Source organism: Dendrobium catenatum, unplaced genomic scaffold, assembly GCF_001605985.2.
Source record: "Dendrobium catenatum unplaced genomic scaffold, ASM160598v2 fragScaff_scaffold_1390, whole genome shotgun sequence".
NCBI classification, from domain to species: domain Eukaryota; kingdom Viridiplantae; phylum Streptophyta; class Magnoliopsida; order Asparagales; family Orchidaceae; genus Dendrobium; species Dendrobium catenatum.
This window is the reverse complement of record NW_021319852.1, coordinates 347,731-370,006: the sequence shown is the minus strand read 5'-3', so window position 1 is coordinate 370,006 and position 22,276 is coordinate 347,731. Positions and strand designations below refer to the sequence as shown.

At 35.5% G+C, this 22,276-nt stretch overlaps 1 protein-coding gene across 1 annotated transcript in view; it reads right to left on the bottom strand.

Annotated features, from left to right (window-relative positions):
• Positions 1-326: 326 nt before the first annotated feature.
• Positions 327-22,276, bottom strand: part of LOC110115737 — a gene marked incomplete in the record, with an annotated part of 33,355 nt that continues 11,405 nt past the window's right edge. Inside the window, 5 exon segments of the mRNA XM_020849069.2 lie at positions 327-639; positions 898-1,027; positions 2,575-2,699; positions 10,139-10,288; positions 12,032-12,121. Coding sequence (XP_020704728.1) covers positions 514-639; positions 898-1,027; positions 2,575-2,699; positions 10,139-10,288; positions 12,032-12,121 — 621 coding nt within the window.

Sequence of the window (22,276 nt, the reverse complement as noted above, 5' to 3'; positions counted from 1 at the left end):
TATCTTACAATTTTTTATAGCAAGAGTCCAATAATAGTAATGAAAATACTGATTTCATTTAGAACAGCTTTTGATCAAAAAAAAAATCTTCTAGAAAGCTACTACAGAAAGTAAGAAAACTATTCCAAACGAAATCTTTATTGTCCACTTGGCATGAATAATTTTGAGTGTGATTGCATTCAAATTTAATTCGCTAGAAAATGATGATAATGACATTTTTTACATAAAAGCTCAGTCTCTTTAAGAGCAATCACTTGCCGCAAATTGCTTGTGAAATAGGATTTCATGGAGATTGTCGTGGCTACAGAAATAGTTTTCAGTTAATCTACATAATAACGAGCGTGTGTGAGAGTGATAAGACAGCAATGGCTTACTCCAACTTGAACAAAAGGTTTTTCACACACTTGGAATTTACATTCACAAGGTATGGTTTCTTTGCCTCTTTTTCAGAAGCATTGAATATCAGTGCTTTTACATATGTACAAAAGTCAAACTTTACAATGCACAGCAACATCAAAACTCTACACCACTATTGAGCTGAATTGAAAGAGATGACCTGGCAACGCCATTGAGAGGGGTCTCCAATCTGATAATTATTCCGGAGCTCCCTACATTGTCATTCCATTTTGATCTCCCAATCTACAATTATAAAAGATGAAATAGTTGCTCATTTCAGCTCTGCTGAAAAGAATGGTTCATTTTTAAGTTGTAATATAAACAGATTTTAAGCGTAGGAACTCATGAGGCCATTTTGAAGAATAATTTAAAAGATAAAAGATGGAAGTATATTTCTGTATCCTTATTTTCATGTGCAAAATAAGTTAGTTCTAAGCGTTTTCTCACACAATTTTGAAAAGTTGCAAGTAAATTAGCAAAGCCAATGATCGTGCAACTTACAGCAAGTGAAGCAAATGCCGAAGAGTGAGAAGCACAACAAAATCCACAGATAAGGCTGAGTTTCTCTTTCAGAGATTGGATCAGCTCTGCGCGCAGCCCGGGATTGCTTCCGCCAACAGTCGGGCACAGGCTATGAATGGATTAAAAAATCATTTAAGAGCAATTAGTCAGAAGTTAAAGCAGCAGAAACTGTACAACGTGCTAGTACAATTACAACAACCACGAAAAAAAGCTTTCAACTTCAGAAAGAGAATTTGGATGTGTTAGAAACTTTTCAAGTATTCAAAACTTATATAAAATAAGTCAAATTCCTGAACTGTTGTAAATTCACCCCAAACTAAGCTTTTCTTATGGATCTAGCAAGTAATGATCAAGGAGGCACTGAGGCAGCTATAAGTCAAGATAATTATTAATCTATAAAAGATGCAAATAAAATGTAGCTTCAGAATTAGGAAATTAAAATGTGGAAAAAACCCCAACCCCCAAAGGATAGAAATATCAAGAGATGAGATAATTCGCTACATGGTTCCTGAAGCCACTTGACAAACTAGATCTTCAGTTTTGGCAACATTGAAACTCACCAATCACTTGTCCAAATTATGAACAATTCAAAAAGAACAAAAAGTAAGCATAAAAGGAAATAATAATGCGACACCATCAATATTCTTAAAGATTCTTATTTCAAATCAAGAGCTTCACATCTACGAATAAATATAAATTCGTTTCATCTAAAATTTTTTTTTTTTCTCTTTTTTTCTTCCCTCTACATCACAGAAAGCAAAAGGGGAAGATTAATTTTATATCCAAGATAGAATATCCTTGGGAACCCCTATCTTACTGAAATCATATAAGTAGGCCCAAGGGATTTTGTGAAATATAAAAATAAACCAACCACAGCATAGGTATGAAATCGTTGAAGCTCCTCCCAATAGTACTAGGATTTGTTAAATGGAAAATCGATCCTCCACTTGGCAAGATATCTGAGAAATCCACTATCATGCATGGAATTTTGAATTTGAATCAAAGATCGGAAATCACGCAAAAAAATAGGATCAATTTAGTTAGATCATATATAGCTTGGACTGATAGTAAAGTGATGACTAATATGACAAACCCGATGGGATTTGAACTTAAATCTAAGTGTTGAATAAGCCAAACTGGTTGGAATGAAACAAACTTGAATGGAACTCAAATCGAATAAATGCATCCAAGCATGCATACAGGATTAGTGGCTAAGAAATTGACAAAGCTCACATGAAATGATAGAAACAAAGTTTAAACTACAAGCAAAACCACTTTGTCAAGGAAAGATGGAAGCATGACTTGACAACTGTCCTCAAACAGTAACCTGAGTGCTAAGAAATGCTTGAAAGCTTAAAAATACTTTTGACACAAATTCAGATATGTGCCTCCGCATCAAGTACTATCAACACAACCATGAGTACTAGCAACACAACCATCTACCATCAACATTTTTTCGTCCAAACAAAAAGAATAATTAGCATAAATACAATAAGGTGCTAAAACATTCCATACATAATACTCACGTTGCTGCAAACAATTGTACGTTCTCAAATTCATTCTTAAAAAACAATAATGAAGATAGTGGACAAGGACTATTAAAACAACATAATATAACAATTCCTTGTTCACAAATAGAATGAGTAAGAGAATAACCTGAGCTGGATGCTCGGTCTCACCATGAGACCCGATCTCTTCCAAGCAAGAGTTTGTACAAGTCCAAGTGAGAAGGACTTATCAGGCCACTGCACCATTGGGGTTATCCGTGTACCACATTTGCTCTGCAGAAGAGGAATATTAAAAAAACTTGAATTTAACCAAGTTTTGATAAAAAGATTCAGTCTTTGATTTTCCTCACACATAAACAAATGTGATTAACAGCATTTAAGAGCAAAGGGGTGACAAAAAAAAATGGAAATTACTAACAGATCCTTCAACTTTGGCCAAAACTAACAATTCCACAAAACTTGAATTATGGAGGTCAACCTTAGAGCCTAAAGGTTCTCATTTGAGTAGATCTCAAATCAAATACATACAGTGTAATTTTAATAGTATTAGATCTAATGGGGGCTTGTAATTTTGAGTGATCAAGTCATTAACAAGAATACACATTTTAGATATCTAGTGTCTATTGTTCAAAGTCATGGTAAAAAAGATGGGGATATTATTAGTAGATTTCAAGTTGGATGGTTGAAGTAGAGGAATGCATCGGGCTTGTTGTGTGATAGAAAAGTACCCTTCAAACTTAAGAGAAAATTCTATAAGATGGTGGTGAGAGTTGCACTACTTTATGGTGTAGAATGTTAGTCATTAAAAGAGAAGTATAAAAGTAAGTTAAGTGTTACAAATATAAGAATGCCCAGGTGGATGAGTGGTTTCACACTTTCACTCCTAGAGATAGAATAAGAAACGAGCATATACGTAAAATGGTTGGAGTCTAGGGTTTCTAATTTATGATTTACAAACCTTATCAAATTTATTTTGATGAGATTTTAAATAACTTACAAACTAACTGAAAGAATTGTTAGAAAAATAAGACCAACTAAACATTTCAAAAAATCAAGTTAATGTCCACCATAACAACATGGGAGCTAAATTTGCATGCAAGAACCGGATATTGAAACTAATTTTAATGAAAAACCAATTCACAATATTGTTAGGAGATGAAAACTACAAAATAACAAAAGTTTGACAAAACATCAGGTTTAACTAACAAATCGTCATAATGATGACATTTTGAATATCTTGAAAAATTAATTGAAAAATTGATAGAAAAATAAGTTTCCAAATATGAATTACAATAAATCAAGTTAATGAGTAAGTTAACAATTAAAATGCTAATCAAATTTAGCTACAAGAATTGGATCTTGAAGGAAGAACCCATTCACAATATTGTTAGGAAACCAAATATTCAACATGAAAGAAATAACAAAGATAAATGATAGAGAGAGAATACCAATGAAAATCATGACAACCATATACAACAACCTTACGATATGGGTGAAGGCATAACAGGAAAGATATAGTTGATGCAGCCACTTTTCACGAGAGAATAGATCCAAAGGCCTTTTTTAATTGAGTAAAGATATAACGTAACTACTTTCATTGGCAAATCATGTCGCAAATCCTGTCTGATGAATGATAAGATTTGTAAAACTAAAAAATAACTAGACATGCTAAAATGTACTGCATGGTTATGGAGAGACAAAAAGAATGGTTAGGACTAGAATCTACCACCACATTAGCTAAAATGAAATTGTTGTTAAAAGGAAAATACCCACATTTTGCCCTTTTCTGATCAACTACTTGATGCATTTAACTCATTGCAACAAGAAGTCAAGATTGTAATGCTTTCTAGGTTTAGATTTAGCTTATGACCTAAGCTTAATAGTGACAAAATTCGCCAACTCACATGCCAAAGTTTTTACTTTAAATGTGGTAAAGTTTTGCTATAAAAAATAGTTGATTAAATGTGAATTGTTATTTTTGTGAGCCTTCATTATGCACCTCATCTTAGACTGTATTAGTAAATCCAAGATCCTTAATTGGCCTGCATTAAGTTGGTATGAAAGCCCAAGTTGGCGTCAACATATTAAAGTAGATTAAATTATTAGGATCAATTAACAGGTCACTGTAAAGATAATGCTTTAGCTATTTTTGTAATAGCTAGAGAGTTTTTAGAAAAATTATTAACTAAGTGATGAAACAAACCAAATTAACAAATAACTTGATACATTGGAAACAAATCAAATATGTCCGCAAGAACCAAATAACAAATATGGCGGTAGCCAACGGTGGCCAGCTGTGGTGGCCATAGGCAACCGGCGGTGGTGGCGGGCGGCGATAATCAAGCAAGCTTTTTTGCGGTGTAAACTATTCTAGCTCAAAATTGGCCTAGTTCGAATTATCTCAAAAAATGAAATAGAATGATTTACACCACATTTAGTTTACTTTGGATTCCTTTTTCATCCAACCAAACACCAAATTGTCAAAATCCCATCATTTAGAATATTTTGCACCCTAAAGTATTCCAACCAAATAGCCCCTTAGTACATCTTCCTAACCAAACAGCCCCTTAGTACATCTACCTTCAATGGGAGAATCCATCCTAAATTTTTTTCTAAAATGGTAATGCATATGGACAAATTCTTTGATTGATCAAATGATGTCGAGTAAGTCATAAATAAAGATTGTGAAACTGAACTTACTGAATAAGCAAAAATGTATCTAATAGTTGCAGGGAGACAAAGGAACAAGTTAAAGTTAGGGTTAGAACCAACAACCTCATGGGTTGAAATGAATTTCCTACAAAAAGAACACTACTATCGATAGCCATTGCATCAAAATCCAAAATTTCTAGTATGGCTCATCTTAGAAGTTACCAAACTGGGCACTTGTTAGTAAGTGTACTAGTAAAAAATTGCACATTAATGTCAAAAAAAAAAAAATAATAACAAGGATGAAGAGAAGATATGCATAAATTCAATGAGGAAATAAGTGATATTAAGAATGCTTTGACTGAAAACTCTTTGAATGCCATGTGATGCATTAACGCACTACTGCTACGCATAAAGATCAGCTTGAGTGGAAAAGGGTTTTTAATCTTTCACTCATACTTCAAGCATGTGAAAACTATGAAAAATCATCATTGATAATGGAAGTTTCATGAATCTTGTTGATAATTCAGCCCTCAAACATATGAATTTAAAAGCTAAGAAACACCCACAATCTTACAAAGTAAATTGGGTGTAAAAAACTTCAAATGTATGCTACTCAAAGATGCTTGGTGCTCGTTCAATTTAATACTTATAGCAAAGAGGATAAGATCCGGTGTGAAGTATTATCTACGGATGTTGCAAAAGTCATTTTAGGTCAACCTTAGTCGTACAATTTAGGTATGACACATTTAAAGAAATTCAATACTTTCGTTTTTAAGGTTATTGATAGAAGTCATTTTGAGTAATATCAAATCTAAGAGTCCTTCATGTTACAAGAATCAATTTCATCTAATAAACTAAGGAAATCGCACATTATTTTGAACAAACATGCTTTTGAATTAAGATGGCAGAGTTGAAGGAGTAATATATGGCTTAACCAAGATATAATCGAGAGCACATCAGCACCTATGGTTGTTAGTTAAGGAACTATATCCTGATGAACTAACTGATAAATTAGAGCCAATAAAGGATATTCAACATGCCATTAATTTGATTCATGGATCATAATTAACTTACTCCACTATAGAATGAATATTGTTGAGCTAAAAATACAAGCAGAGGCAGATGAATGACTCAAGAAAGGATTTATTAGAGAAAGCACAAGTTCTTGTGTGGTGCCTGCCTTACTCACACTTAAGAAGGACCGGAGCTAGAAAAATGTATGTGAAAAGTTAAGCGAATGAATAGATATAAGGATGCTACATATGATGCTAGGCCTACAATTTTCTCCAAGATTGATTAAACTAGTTGCCATCAAATAAGGATGAGAGAAGCGGATTTACACCAAAAAATCGAAATCCTAGGCTAGCCTTTTTGGAGGACAAGAAGTGAGGCACCAGTAGAGTAGGCGTAGACTCCCAAGAAATAGATAAAAGAGAGGAAAAGAAAGGGAGGAAATCAGAAAATTTTCATTCATGCTATTTAAATACAATAGGGGCTATCTATACTACTTGGTTAGACCAAATTTACAAGTAAGACATGGTATACCAAATGCACGCCTTAACATAAAATAGGTAGACTTTGTCTACCTTACTATAAGAACAAAAATAAAATAAAACTCATTGCATATTTGTAGACCACTTTTTCCATGTCACCAATCTTGACTATTTCGGAATTCTTCTTCTTTGAAAATAACTTAGATGATTGTTGGTTGGTCCATCATGTTGGTAGCCCATTTTTCATAATGTGCTTGTAACACTTGAGGATCTAATAAAATATATTAATGTTAACAACCTGTCACCATGAAAAATAACCTTGTATTCAAGGTTGATAGAAGCAAAAAATGAAGAGTGCTGCAAAATTTTACAATGTGGCATCCTTTGGTGTATTTAATGGAATGGGTAGATAAATCTTCTTAAATTTGTAATGGATCGGGTAAAAGAGTTAATAGAACGGCATGAGGCAAAGTAGAGGTTTTTATTTCTTGGCATGTGAGACAATTATTAATGAAATCAATTGCATCTTTATGGAGTCCAAGCCAATAAAAATTAGTAGATATTCATTTAATAGTTTTGAGAATACCCTGATGAACGACAAGAGGTGAGGATAATATTAAAGCTTAAGAGTTTGTGAAGATAATATTATCGGTCTGGTGTTTGAAGGTGTTCGAAGATCACGGAAGCTTTTATGATCTGTGCGAATAATGAAAGTTGTCTAGTTATTTATAGGATTGGTAGGATCGATATACTTCATTTTAAAAAGTTTACCTAACGCATGGGACTTACGACTTCACTTAAAAGTGGCCCGTTAGTGGGTCTTATAACCTAACCCTATAGGCTAGGATGCCCAAGTGAGAGATCTAGGGTTGTATTATCACCTAAACATTTCCCTCAGAGGTCAGACTTACGACTTCTACTAGAAGTGCAGGGGGGTTTAATTGGGGGTTAGGAGTTAGGTCAATTTTACCTAAAATTTTTCCCTAATGTTGGGCCTACAACTTTCCTTTGAAACTTGTCAGGTAGTGGGTCTTACAACCAAGTTCTTATAAACAAGGCTGCCCATAAATTTTAAGTTTGATTATGTGTTGGTTGAATTGACACCAATGATTTGAGAAGTTTGACACTAGTTTTTTTTTCAGTATTTTACTATACTAGTGTTTTTACGGTAATATTTTTCTTCTTACTGTTTAGTAGCTTCTTTTTACTACCTGTGTACTAGTAGTTTTTTTTTACTATTAACATGCTCATTTTTCTATTTTAGCATTTAATCATATATATATTTATCAGTGATATTTAATGAGTTTCATTTATTCATTGCAGGAGCTCGTACAGAAGAGATATTGGAGAGCTTGTAGAGTGTTTTGTTCATTGGAGAGTTTCAATTTGTGTTGGGGAGTTTTGTATAAGATTTGGAGAATAAAGTACTTTTGAATTTGAAAGTTTGAAAGCTATTATGTATGGAGAGTTTGAGAACTTTTTGTTATGTTGGAGAGTCTTAGCATGTTGAGTTTGAAAACTATGTTGTTTGAGTAGAGATATTGTTGAAGAGTTTGTTGTTTGTAAAGTTTGCTTGAATTTATTGTTGGAGAGCTTGTGCATATACTAGATTAGTGAGAATTTTTATTTCTTGCAACATGTCTACAAGGATGAAATTGCAAAGAAAATTTTATCATAAAAATGTGAGTTGTTTTCCCAACAATCTTAATATATATATATATATATATATATATATATAATCATTGTGGATAATTTTAAACTCTTTAGCTTAGAAGGCAAAGAGAGCAACTCTTTCACTTTTTTTTTAAGATTAGAGATTATATTGACATTGCTCATCCACATTATAAAAAATATGATTTAGAAATATAATTCATAAAAACCTGATTTGAGAAGAAGAAAAAAATCTGATTTAATTTATAAAATTTTATTTGAAATTAGAATTTTTTTTAGAGATCTGTGTTTTTTTCCAAAATTCGCTTAAATACAGAATTTTTGAGGAAACTTCGGCAACCTTCCAGCGTCCCCTCCCCACCGAGGGAGAAATCGAGGTGGCACTTGCCATTTTTTTTTCCTAGCCGAACCTAAGGTCGAACAGCTTGAGGCCTTGTATTTGAAACCATCTCGACCGGACTTAATGTCAAGGTGCGAGGTCTTGTATTTTAAAACCATCTCGACCGGACTTAAAGTCGACTGTACAAGGTCTTGTAATTTAAAACCATCTCGACCGGACTTATAGTCGACGGAGCGAGGTCTTCATTAATTTTCTTGCTCATTTGATGCTCACATAAATATTTCATTGAACAAGATTACATAAAAAAATGTAAATTATGTAATCAGTTACTTACTTTCCTTTTCTTTTGCAAAATAAAACAAGTTTTTACAAATTACTTTAGCAAACAATTACTGAAGTAATTTTATTGCTTGGATTTACTGAAGTAAAGATATCAATTACTAAAGTAAATATAGTAAACAATCTAAAAGATATATTTACTGAAGTTAAAAAAAAAAAAAACATGATTTTAACTTTGTATCCATTAGACACTAAGCCATAAGCCATTATGTCAATTAAAGTAAAAGGTGTCAGTGGCAGAGAATTTATTATTTGCTTTGTTTTTTTGAGTCATAAAAGAATTTTGAATAAAATAAAAACAAAGGTTTTATCAATAAATTGTTTACTGAATTAGAATAAGGCGAAATAGATGATATAGGAATTAGATTATTATGCTTAGGAAATAGTGCATGTGTTAAGCTTTAATAGATATAAAGCCTGATTTAAAAAAGAAAAAATGGGATTTAAACGGAAAGAAGAGATGGCCAAGGTTCATGTGAGAGGTTGATTCGCATGAACATTCTAAAGAAGAAATTAATTGGAAGAAGACGAAGGCGGCCGGCTTGGGTTGCGGTGTCGGAAGTGGGTCAGAAATTGGAGTTTTGACGGAAGGTGCAGATTGTGCAAAGCCGATTGGCCGATACCTGTTGTGCAAATTCGGTTGGTTAGGTACTTGCAAACGGAACATATGAAGTGAGCGACCTCTTCGAACAGACAAGTTCGGTCGCGGATATTGTAGACAGCTAACGATATCACGAAAAAAAAAAGCAGATGATTTTCAGACAGTGTGAGAGCAGGGAATTGTGAGTCTCTTTTCTTTCATCATTCATTTTTTTATATTGATAGATTACTGAAAACAGTTGTAGCAATGAAAGGTTACATCTTTTGAGAATTAGTTAATTAAAGTGGGGCCGGATTGAGAGCGTAAAGAGATGCATCTCTTGGATTTTTTTTTTTTTTTTGTTAGTTAACAGTAATATACAAAATAAAATAATTGCATAAAACTCAGAAGCAGATTAAACATACAATAATGGAAATCTTGCAAAGACTGAATTTTGCTGCATTAGTGTTACCACTGATAGATTAAAAAAAGGAAAATGAATGTCATACAGCTTTCTAAATATAATAATTCTCTATCAACTATCAGTTCCAAGAAGCAGATTTAAATTTCAAGGTCATCCCAACCTTGAACATGTATTAGAGAATGTGCAAAAAGTTTTATGGTTGATTTAGCTAACCTTGCAAGAGAAGCTGAGCTTTGTTTCCCCGGGATATTGACCTTGAGCTTGAAGCAAGCCACCGAATGCAGGAAGGAAAGCACTGTGAGTAAACCCTTCACCGGCAATATAAGTAAGCTGTCCATTAGGAAACTGCAAATCCATGAATGACTGCAAAAGTTTCAAATTCATTAAGCGTGAAGCCACATATTAAGCTGTTTGAACAAGAATTTAAACAGCAATCTGTTTAGCGTAAGAAAGAACTTTTTAAAATGCCAAAACTTGATGCAGTAGAATAAAAATAAATAATTTCATGGGTGCCTAGACCTTATTAGCTTTGCCTTGCAAAATGATTAGAGAAACTTCTTAACCTCATAAGATCATTTCAAGATAATTGATTGCAATAGTAAGTAGCAAAAAGCGTAGTAAAGCATCACTATTCTAATTTCACATAAAATGAAAAACTTGCTAGTAATTAGAGCACCCAAGAATTGCTCTTTTCATGGAGTTTTTGAACATCATAAACCTATGAAGTATCAAGGACTAGCTTGAGAAGAAGACTCAAGTTACTGAATAGTAATTTCCCCGGACAAAAGAAGATTTCCAATGATAATTTTAATGATAAGAAAGCCAAACGTATTTTTCATAAGTAGAGAATTTTTTTAGCGAACTGTAGTCACAATAATTCAAAACAATGGAAGAAATTAAATGTGCACATGTCAAAGATTAAGACCATAAAAAAGGAAATTAAGTTCAAGCACGTAGTCATCTGGGTTATCTTATACATTAAAGATAAAGAAAAAAAGCAATACAAGGAAGTGGGCCTCAGGAAAAACCACAGTGATAAGAATTGGCTTGGGCAATCATGACCATGAGACAAATATGGTAAATGGCAATGATTTTTTTCTTTTTCATGCTCCTGTGCAAAACTTAAAGTTAAAGAGGTTGTATCATATCATGTTTATTTTTATTTTTTTTATTTTTTTTTCATGTTATTTTGTGTTTTACTTTATTTATATTTTAGCATGGAATCAAATCATGTTTATTTTTTATTCATTTAATGTTTTATTCCATTTGCTTCTGCCATCACTATCAGCTCTGCCTGCTCATCCATTAAGCACTGCACAGCTCTCCGCCTTCCACCCTATCTCCCTCCTCTGCCTCCCATAGCAACAACAGTGCATGGCCATGGCCAACATCATCTCTATCTCCATCATCACCACAGGCTTCCATCCAACCAAACTCCATCTCCGCAGACTGAGAATTAATTCCATCCACGTCAAGTACTCCATCATCCGTAATGACTCCATTTCTATGGTCGATACCACTATCATCGACCTCCTCTTCCAATCCATCATCTTTAAATCTACCTTCAGTTAGAAAACAGCCTCACCCTCGTCATCACCACATGCTCCATTACTTCTATTAGGCTCTACCATCGGGCTCTACCGCCGCCATGTCATCAGTGCATGCAAGTGAGAAGAACAAAGTTGCAACAAAGAATAGAATTTGAGTGAATCTAGATTTAAGGTGTGGATGAAAACAACTTAAGAAAATTATTTTATTATATAGTTAATCAGTTTTTAAGTGAAAAAACAAAATCAATTTACTTTAAAAAAAAGGTAAAACAACTTAACAAACATTTTTAAATTTATTTTATTAAAATTAAAAAAAAAAAGTTATTCAAGCAGGCCATAAGTCTATTATATTTTCTTTCTAGTAGTTAGTTCCAGTTTTGTATAAGTATGAAAGGAATCTAGTGTGATTTCCAAAATGCAAAGATAAATAAGACCAAGATTAACTAAGAGGATGCAAAGTTCGATTCAAACTACTAGATAAGCATAAAATAAAAAACATTAAAACAAAATATATAGGACAAAATGTTGGCAGAATATTCTTAATATAAATACTTACACAAGCAAGTGGATTGAGACAGAGCATTGACATTAAGAGCCATCTCCTATGTTTTGACCATAATGCTGGGCATAAAGAATGCAGTCCATTCTGCTAATTTCAAGATTGAACAATAAGGAAACTCACAAAGGCAAATCCACTATATGCATGAAAAAAAGAACATCAGCGAGTAAATTTATAAGAAAATCCAGTAAACACAAGTGCGGTGTAAAATAAATCTAGAATTTCAAAGCCAAGGAACAATGCAGCATAAAACATGTGTAGTGCTTAACAATTGAACTGTATGCTTAATTTAATTATTTTTAAACAATTAGGTAGGGTAACAGAGTTAGTGGCTATCATTCAAAAGTGTAAATATATTATAAATAAAAGAAGACACCTTTTTTGAGAAACAAATAGAACATGGATACCTGAATAAAATAAGAACCTGATTGTAAATGCTATGCATTTATAAAGATGATTTATATCACCAGATATGACCTAATAGGCAAACCATATTATAACTTTTAGAAAATAGAATAAACCAATCAATCTACATGACGAGAAGAACTCTGTGGAATGGTCTCTTGCTTTGAGATTTTAGATTTAATTTCTCACCATTGCATCCAAAGAAAGTAATACTGTCATTGTCAGGCCTCAAGTCTTGGATAAGAAAAGCGGAGGGTTGCGTTAGATAGTCGACAGCCAGCATAAAACTTGTCAAATAATCATGCCATGAATCATAAAAAAAACTGTGTTAATGCTAGGGCATCCCCTGGAAGCGAGACGTTGTATAGCCCGAATACAGCGACAAGTGCGCAAGGGCCGCTGCACCTGCGTCTGGGTGCAGTGTTAAATAGGCTAGGGTTCTCACATTAAGGACTGATGTGGGCAAAGAAGCTAGTTCATGAAACTAAAATTAGGATAAGAACTTAGAACATAGGTTCCCTTACAGGAAAATTAATGGAATAATAGATATTATGATTCAAAGAAAGATAAATATATTGTGCATTCAAGAAACTAAATGGGTTGGGGAGAAGGCTATGTTGATTGATAGTCTAGGATTTAAATTATGGTATTTAAGTAGGAGTCGTACTGGAAATGGTGATTTGATTATTGATAAGAGTTTGAATGATAATGTTATAAAAAAATGGAAATAAAATTATAGCTTTAAAGATTATTATTGAAATTAAGATTATTAATATTATCAGTGCTTATGCTCCTCAAGTAAGTTTGGATATGAGTTCAAAATTAAAATTTTGTAATGACTTAGAAGAATTAATACAAAAAATACCTCTTGAAGAAAGAATTTTTATTAGAGAAAATTAAAATGAACATATTGGTAGAGAGGTATATGATTTTAAAAGCATTAATGTTGGCCATGAATTTAGAATGACAAATAAAGGTGGTAAGACTATATCATATTTTTATTTCTTATAATTTTTTAATTGTTAATATTTTATTAAAGAAAAGATATGAGCACCTCATCACTTATAAAAATGAATATAATAAAACTCAAATTAATTATTTTCTTATAGTAAAATTAGATCATTTAGAAATGCAAAGATTGTAAAGTTATTCCGAGCAAAAATTTATGTACCCAACATCGATTATTAGTTTTGGACATTAAGATAAAGGGGCAGAAAATAAGAAATAGAGCAAAACGATATTATAGATTTAAATGGGGTCATTTAAAGAATATTAACAAAAATATTTTTGAGAGTAAGATTTTAGATTTTGTCTGTGCATGAGGATTCTAATATTATGTGAAAAAAATGGCTAGTGATACTAAAAATATAGCAAAATATGTGCTTGGAGTATCAAAGGGAAAAACCCCTAATAGTAAAAATAATTGGAGGTTAAATCCAAATGTGTAATAAAAGATTAAAAATAAGAAGATTTATAATAAAAATTGGTTTATATGTAAAAATTCTAATAATTAAGAAGGATATAAAGAGGCGCATAAAAAATCTAAGAAAGCAATATGTGATGCAAATATTTTATCTTTTAATGATTTATATAATAAATTAGATACTAAGAGGGAGAAAGATAAAGATAAGAATAGTAACGATTTAGTTTAAGTGAAGTGTATTAAGGATGAATATCAAAAAGTACTTTTCTTAGAGATGATCTTCAACAAAGGTGGATGAAATATTTTGTTTAACTTTTTAATGAAAATTGTGAAAATACGATTGGTTTTAATGACATTAGCACCCTAAATAAAAATAAAAATTTCTATTTTTATCGACGTATTAGTAAAACCAAGAGAGGCTTTAAAGAAAATAAAGTATAAAAAAGCTGTTGAACCTAATGATATTCCAATAGAAGTGTGGAAATGCTTAGGAGATGAAAGAATTTCTTGGCTTATTAAACTTTTAATACTGTTTTGAAGACAAAAAAGATGTCAAATGAGTGGAGAATGAGTGTATTAATTCCTATTTTTTAGAATAAAAGTGATGCACAAGATTATGCGAAATACAAAGGAATTAAGTTAATGTGTCATACTTTAAAGGTTTTCGCCAGAGTAGATCTGAACTGAATATATGGAGTGTAATTTTAGTAGTAATAGACATAGTAAGGGGATTGTGACTTTAGGCGATCAAGTCATTAATAAGAGTACACGTTTTAGATATCTTGGATCTATTGTTCAGAGTAAATGTGAAATAGATTGGGATATTATCAACATAATTTATGTTGGATGGTTGAAGTGGAGAACTGCATCAGGTTTGTTGTGTGATAGAAAAGTCCCCCTCAAATTTAAGAAAAAATTCTATAAGATGGTGGTGAGACCTGCAATGCTTTATGGTGCCGAATTTGGCCATTAAAAGAGAAGCATAATACTAAGTTAAGTGTTGCAAAGATGATGATGCTCAGGTGGATGAGTGGCTTTACCCTTAGAGATAGGATACGAAATGAGCATATACGTGAAAAGGTTGGAATAGCTACAGTGGAAGATAAGATTAGAGAGAGTCACCTTAGATGGTTTGGTCACATAAAACGACAGCCTTCCGATGACCCGGTTAGGAAAGTAGAGGTAATATATTTGACTTATATTAAGAAAAGTAGAGGTAGACCAAAAAATAATTGGTTAGAAAATTTTAGAAATCATCTTTCTTTATTAGATTTAAACGAGAATTTGACTTTTAAAATGACACAATGAAAAAAAAAAAAGGTTCATGTTGCCGACTCCAAATAGTGGGACATAGGCTTGATGTTGTTGTTGTTGTATCCAAAGAAAGTAATACTTAGGAAAGAATACGTGATTGATTGAATATAATCTCCAGGTTGGGAACAATTTTTATGCAACATCAAGATACTCTGATCGTTGATCAAACATGTTTAAAACTTACGCAAATGAATTGCCCTAGTAGTGCAACACAACATTTCTTATTTTCCATTTATTTTACCAATGGAATATATTTGATGCATAACCCCGCTTTTTAATTAATAAATAAAACCAATTCTGATGTTGAAAGAGCACATCTCTATTAGGTTATTGAACACACTAGCAAGACATCATTTCTCTCAAAAGCCTAATAGGCTGATACTTTGACAAATCATCGTGCTATTTTATGAAATTGTATTTCCAGCCATTTCTGGCAATGCAGATCAAGATAATATGTCCCCAACTGTCTGGGTGGGAATTTATGATCAGTCCAATAGAATGGAAAAATGACATTCCATTCATGTTGATCATAGAAATATACATATATCTACAGATCAAAATGCTAATTTGAACGAGCCTATATTTTTGTGTATAAACAAATATCATGAACATAATGGATGATCCTTTATGCCTAGTAATTAAAGGCACAATCTCCAATATGTTTGTTTTCTAATTCTGTTTTAAAGATCAACATTTGACCCACAACAAGTCCCTCAGCCAAAGCCACAAAAAAGGATAAAAAGCAAATGCATCACAGTACGGAATAAAATATGATACTAAAACTAAGAAAAGATAAACCGCAGTCCAAGTGCATGCTGGTGGATTTTTATCCAGGTCACTAAGTCCCCAAAAGCAAACCCATAGTCACTGTTTCATTCCTACAAGCTATGTTTGGCACACTTGAAATCCCAAATTAACTTTCTTTAGGCTTCATTTGGAAAACTGTTCAGGTAGAAAAAGCAGTATTGCATTTAGAGAAGCATGCAAAGCACACGCCATTATTTTGGTTCATAAGTGACTACAATTAGCAACACTTCAACCTTAAAAGGAGTTAGTAACCAGAAAAAAAAAATCCTTTTTATGTGATTAGTGAAATCAATCAAGAATGTATTTGCTGCAGAAATATCCGAACAAAAAGCCACGGTAAGTCTTCACAAACAAGATCTTAACTTTATGTCACAACTCAGAATAAGCAAGCACCCTCCCCATCTAGGGGTGCAAACGAGTCGAGTCGAGCTTGAGTCGGGGGGTGTTCGAGTCTGTTGACTGTATAACAAAAAAAAGAGAAAATCAAAATCAACGTACCTGCTCTGCCCTCATCCCGCACGTCGCACGCCGTAGCCACGTCGTTCGCACGTCGAGGCCATGCCTCGCGTCATTTCTCCCCACGATCGCCGCACGACTCATTTTGAGTCGTTAAAAGGCTCGAGGCAACGAGGCCTTTGGCCTCTTCTCTCTGCTATTCCCGATCTCTCCCGCCTCGATCTCTTTGCTCTCTGATCCCCGCTCCCATTCTCTCGTTCGACCACGCTCTGACGACGACGTTCCCATATAGTCGATCGGAAGCGACGACACCTTGGATCGGAAACAACCGCAAGAGCTCACTGGCTTTGGAGCTTCGACGACTCTCCCTTCCAGTCGGATCGGACATTATGACGTTTTGATCAAAAGTAAGAACAGGAGCTGCTTGCTATGGAGATGACTTTCTCCCTCACGTCGCTTCTTCGGCTCCTTGTTGTGCGACTTCGTTCCTTCTCCAACTTCCCTTCCCGTCGGGGTTGAAAGCTACAACATTTTGATCGGAGGGAATAACGGGAGCTCACTGCCTCCTGTGCTTCCATTCGACTTCGCTCCTCTCGACGACTTTCCCTTCCTATCTCATCACAAGCAAAACGGGAGTCGCTGGCCGTGAGGTTAACTTTCACCCCCTCTCACGCGCTGCCATGGCCAAATCCCGTAGATCTGGCCGAACCAGAGAAGGGGAGGAGAGGGATTTTTGCTTTTTTTTATATATTTATTATTAATATTATTATTATTATTATTTAATTGTTATTAATAATAGTTAATTATAATTATTATAATTAAATATTTAATTATTATTATTATTTCGAGCCGGTAGACCGCCTATACATGCTTTTCTCAAGCGTGGTGGGAAGGGAACCCGGTGCGACACCTACGACGAGATAAGTGAGCGACCCCTCGGTTCCAAATCTTGTTCTCGACGTTCGTGTCAAGCCGGCAAACCGCCTATACACGCTTTTCTCTAGCGTGGTGGGATGGAAACCCGGTGCGGCACCTACGACGAGATCGGGATATTCATAAGTACCCGCTCGCGGGGAAACAACTGCTTTTCTTGCAACAGGTACCGAAGACCCATACACGCCTTTTTCTGACGTGGTGGGGACAAAGACTTTACACGTCCGCAGTGTCCTCGTAAGAGGGCACCTACCGTACACGTTTTTCTCTAGCGTGACGGGAGGCCCAGTTTTCCGTTGTTTTTCCCCTAAACGGGGGAGACGCCGGGAGGCTGCCGAAATTTCGGGTGAAATATATTATACTCGGACCTATTTGAACTCAAAAAGAACAAGCATTGGGACTCAAATGAACATGAACTGAGGACTTATGGACTTTTGAACTTGATTGAACATGAGCAGAAGACCTGAACAAAACTCAAATGATTAAAAAAGGTCTGAACCAAATGAAATAAAATCAAGCCGAGATTGAACTCAAATCAATACGAATATAAACTTGAACTTATACTCTGGACTTGGACATTAATGGATTGAGCAATTCGAACTCAAGCGAGTACTTGAGTTGGACTACAAGGGACATGGAAATGAGCTAGCACATTGAGCTCATGAACTTGATTTGAACTAGACTTGGAAGGGTTCAGAATTGAGTTTGATTTGAACATCGTTGGCCCCTTATATTCGACACCAATCAAACTATAACACCTCTTACGGATGTGTTCAGTGTAGCACACAACGAATGCAAATGCCCGCTGCTGTCAGCAATCATCCGACCAAAGACAAATACATAGAGCTCGTACAAGCAGAAGGTGATTGATTGGCACATTAAGTGTAAATACCTACGATCCTTTGTAGGAAGCCCGCTGTACACTCAACATATGTTCGTGAACAAATGTGAAAGATTTGCAATACATCACATATATGTATAAGCATAATGCAACGAACTACTACGATAATTCCTATAAATGCCTATTGATTGAAGAAGGCAAAACTGTCAATTGATAGCGGAAAACTCGTTCTTGCAAACAAATACAATTAATGACCCACCTGAGATTGGTGAAAGGTGAATATGGTGCAAGGACAATGATTCTTCTACAAATACTTCTAGGAGGTCGTAGTGGATACAACGATTCTTTACAAATGAATGTTTGTGGATAACAACAGTGGGTATATTGCAGACACAACGAACCACTGTGGGCACAAGTATAGATATCACCTACGACAACGGTGATTAAGATCTTCAAGTACTTCAGGTATAAGGGCAACTAGATATACGAAAAAGGACACCTCCTAGCATAATAAAAGAGATGATTGAACAAATTAGAAATAAACTACCCAGTGTTCCAAAATTTCTTCTTGATCCTATACTCAGGAGAAAAATAGTTCTGATATCTAAAAGCATTAGAGACAACAAGTCTACTACACTAAAGATCTTGAAAGGAGGTCTTTTCAAGGCAAAGCAGCGGACTTCAAAGTCCAGAAGAATTTCCCCGGTGAATGAGAAAGGGGAGTCAACATCAAGAATATGAAATGCCTCGTGACATCCAGATAATACCGTCACCGGATCCGCAACACTCGTACTAGCGGACAGAATGCGTGTATAAGCTCTCAAATGATATATTGTGTATTCAAAGAACAATTAATTGCACAACTACAATTATTTAAAAATACCCCTGCAATGCACCGTAGTTTGTATACACATAGGTACACAAAAAGGGGTAAATACAATCATAACCCGCATGGGCCCCGGCGAGCGTATTATTAGTACACACGTTACACTAGGGATGTTGCGCGGGTCAATAAGTGGATTCAAGTTCGAACCCGATCCTTCTATACGGATCAATAGGAGTCGACAGGGTTCGAACCATTAAACAAATACACGGTTGCGGCGACCGATGTATTTGTTTAAATACATTCATATTAGGCCTTCAATGCCTATAATCAAAAGAATTCACTAACAAAGGCATAAAGCCTGTGAAACCCGATCCTCCTAAGCAAGTAAATAGGAGTAGACAAGGTTCAAACCATCGGATAAATATGCGGTCACAAAATCGACTGGAATATTTATCGTATACATTCATATTAAGCCTTAAAGGCCTTTAACAAAAAAAATTCACAAACAAAGGCACAAAGCCTACAAGAAACCCGATCCTTGGTCAATAGTTCGGCCGAGCGACAGGGTTCAATCTCTGTTTAAAATTGCGAAATTAGAGGCGCGCCTTTGCGCAATTCCTTCAAAAAACGCCTCATAACCCACGCAATTCCTGGTTCTAGTGAGGCGTACGCCTCACTGGGACTGAGGCGCGCCTCAGAGGCGCAATTGTGTAATTCCTGGTGAGGCGTACGCCTCTCTGGGATAGGGCCCACTCACTTAAAATGAGCCATTTCCTCTCCTTTTACCCGATAGCCTTCTCTACTAAACCCGACTTTTCTCGATTTCTCCCTCCCGCACGCTCCAGGTCGCGCCTCAGCACGCCGTCGGCCTCCTTTCCGCCGCTTCTCCCGCCGGCGCCGTCTCTCTCCGGCGAAGTGGAAACTTCCGGCCGCCCTCTAGGAGTACTCCACATTGGATTTTAGATATTTTTATCAAGGTTAGGGATATATTTTTCAAGTTTAAGAAAAACTAGGGTTTAGGTTTTTTTATTTTTTTTAGTGTATTTGGTTTTTTGCTTTAGGAGACATGGTTAGAGGTAAAGAAAAGACGAATACGTCATTGCGGAGAGACCCTTCTTGAAAGTATAGTGTACAAGTTGACATTGGCGGCGGAGAGAAGAGCTATATTTATTTGAAATGTAATTTTTGCGATAAAGTGGTGAAGGGAGGTGTTACCCACATGAAGGAACAACTATCATGCTCGCACAAAAATATAGCACCCTGTGCAAAAGTGCCGGACAATGTGAAGGAAGAAATAAGTGCTTACATGAAGAAAACTACCACTGCTAAACACTTACAACAGAAGCAGTTTGATGAATGGGTCGAGCATGGTGCTTATTTTGGGAGCGAGAGTGGAAAGGGCTCTTCCTCCACTATACATAGTAGAGGTGCACGGGGTCCTATGAATCAGTATATGACTACTCCAGGAGTGGATAGAGGAGAAGCAGAGATGATGCCTGCAGCTGGTACTATAGAGGGTCGGCGACAGGTTTGCATGGACATTGGGAGGTTTTTTTTTTAGAATGCAATACCATTTAATGTTGCTACATCGCCTTCCTACTTCAGTATGTTGCGGTCTGTAGGATTGTATGGAAGAGGGTTAAAGGCACCTTCCATGTATGAGTTGCGAACATGGATTTTAAAAGAGGAGCTGCAGAACACAGAGCGGAGCATTCAGGAGATTAAAAGGACATGGATTGAGACTGGTGTGACTATTATGTCAGATGGATGGTCTGACATGAAGAGCAGGAGTTTGATTAACATCCTTGTCAACAATCCCTACGGCACGGTGTTCTTACGATCAGTTGATGCTTCAGAGGAGGTGAAAAATGCTACATTCATTTTCAATTTACTTGATGGTGTTATTGAGGAGATTGGGGAGCAGTTGGTTGTCCAGGTAGTGACTGATAATGCCAGTGCATACAAAGCAGCTGGTCAGATGTTGATGGAGAAGAGGACACACCTATATTGGACACCCTGCGCAGAACATTGAACCGTTCAATCAACAAAAGGGAAATGATTCCATGCACACCCCGATGATGGCCGTGTTAAACGCAAATCTCAACCGGAGGGGTTCACAAATATTTTAAAATCCTATCTCAAATACTCACAAAAATCCAAAAAAATCTCAAAATTCCAAAATCCCAAAAATGTTTGAAATTGAAATTCATCCATTAACACTTAAAGCAAAAATCCATCCACCCTCCGCAATAGTTTGCCAAGGTGGACAAATCTGAAAATCACTTCAGCTCACAAAGAGCTAATGCCTAATCAAAAATATCACTAGGATCCATTCTCAAACAATCTCCTGCCAGTAAGGACGTGGTACGTGTCCTCTAACCGACGGTTTTGTTGCCAAATGACACCGCAGGATAAACGGTTATGACCCGGGCCCTCTGAACCTAGTGGTTTTGCCGCCAAATGGCACCACGAAATACCGGTTATGGCCAGAGCCAATACGCTCCTTATTGGCATCAAATTCTTAAGATATGAATCAATAGGATATGATCGATAGGACACAAAGACCTCTGTTAGCTAAGGTGGATTCAAATTTGTTCCCTTAGACAAACATTCACCCCGGGTCTACGAGGTCCCCTTGGACGAAGCAACCCATGGCTGCCGACAAGGATCCTTCTGTCAGGTTGCGTTGAATGCCACCTCTAACTAAGTAGATCAGGGACCACGATGATCTGGGACGACGGAACCATGGGATCTTGATCGGGTCTATCATCTATTCCCCCACCATCCGCTTTAAGTGCAAGATGGTGCAATTTCTAATTTTAAATATCAAATCTTCAAATCTTCCAAATTTCCAATTCTCAAATCCCAAAACCTATGCTGCTACTATAGCCAGATAATACGTATCTGATTGACGACTAGCCTTAATCGAAAGTTCTCTCTCGTTATCGGGAGAGGTAATTAACTATAGAGGCTTGCGCCTATAGGAAACCAGAACTCAAATCATAAAGTCCTCACAAAATGAGGGCGAAATCTCTAGGTAGTATCTTATCTATAAACTCATCTGCCCTTTCAAAATTTACCCAGGAACTCAGTCCATTAAAACTCCCTCGTCGAAAAACAAAAGCACAATCATGCGCAGCGGGGAGGCCGGGGCCGAATTTTTGGAGCCCACAGAGAGGAAGAAAAACTCTCCAACAATCTCCGGCAACGCCAAGAGCCCAAACAAGAAACCCTAGA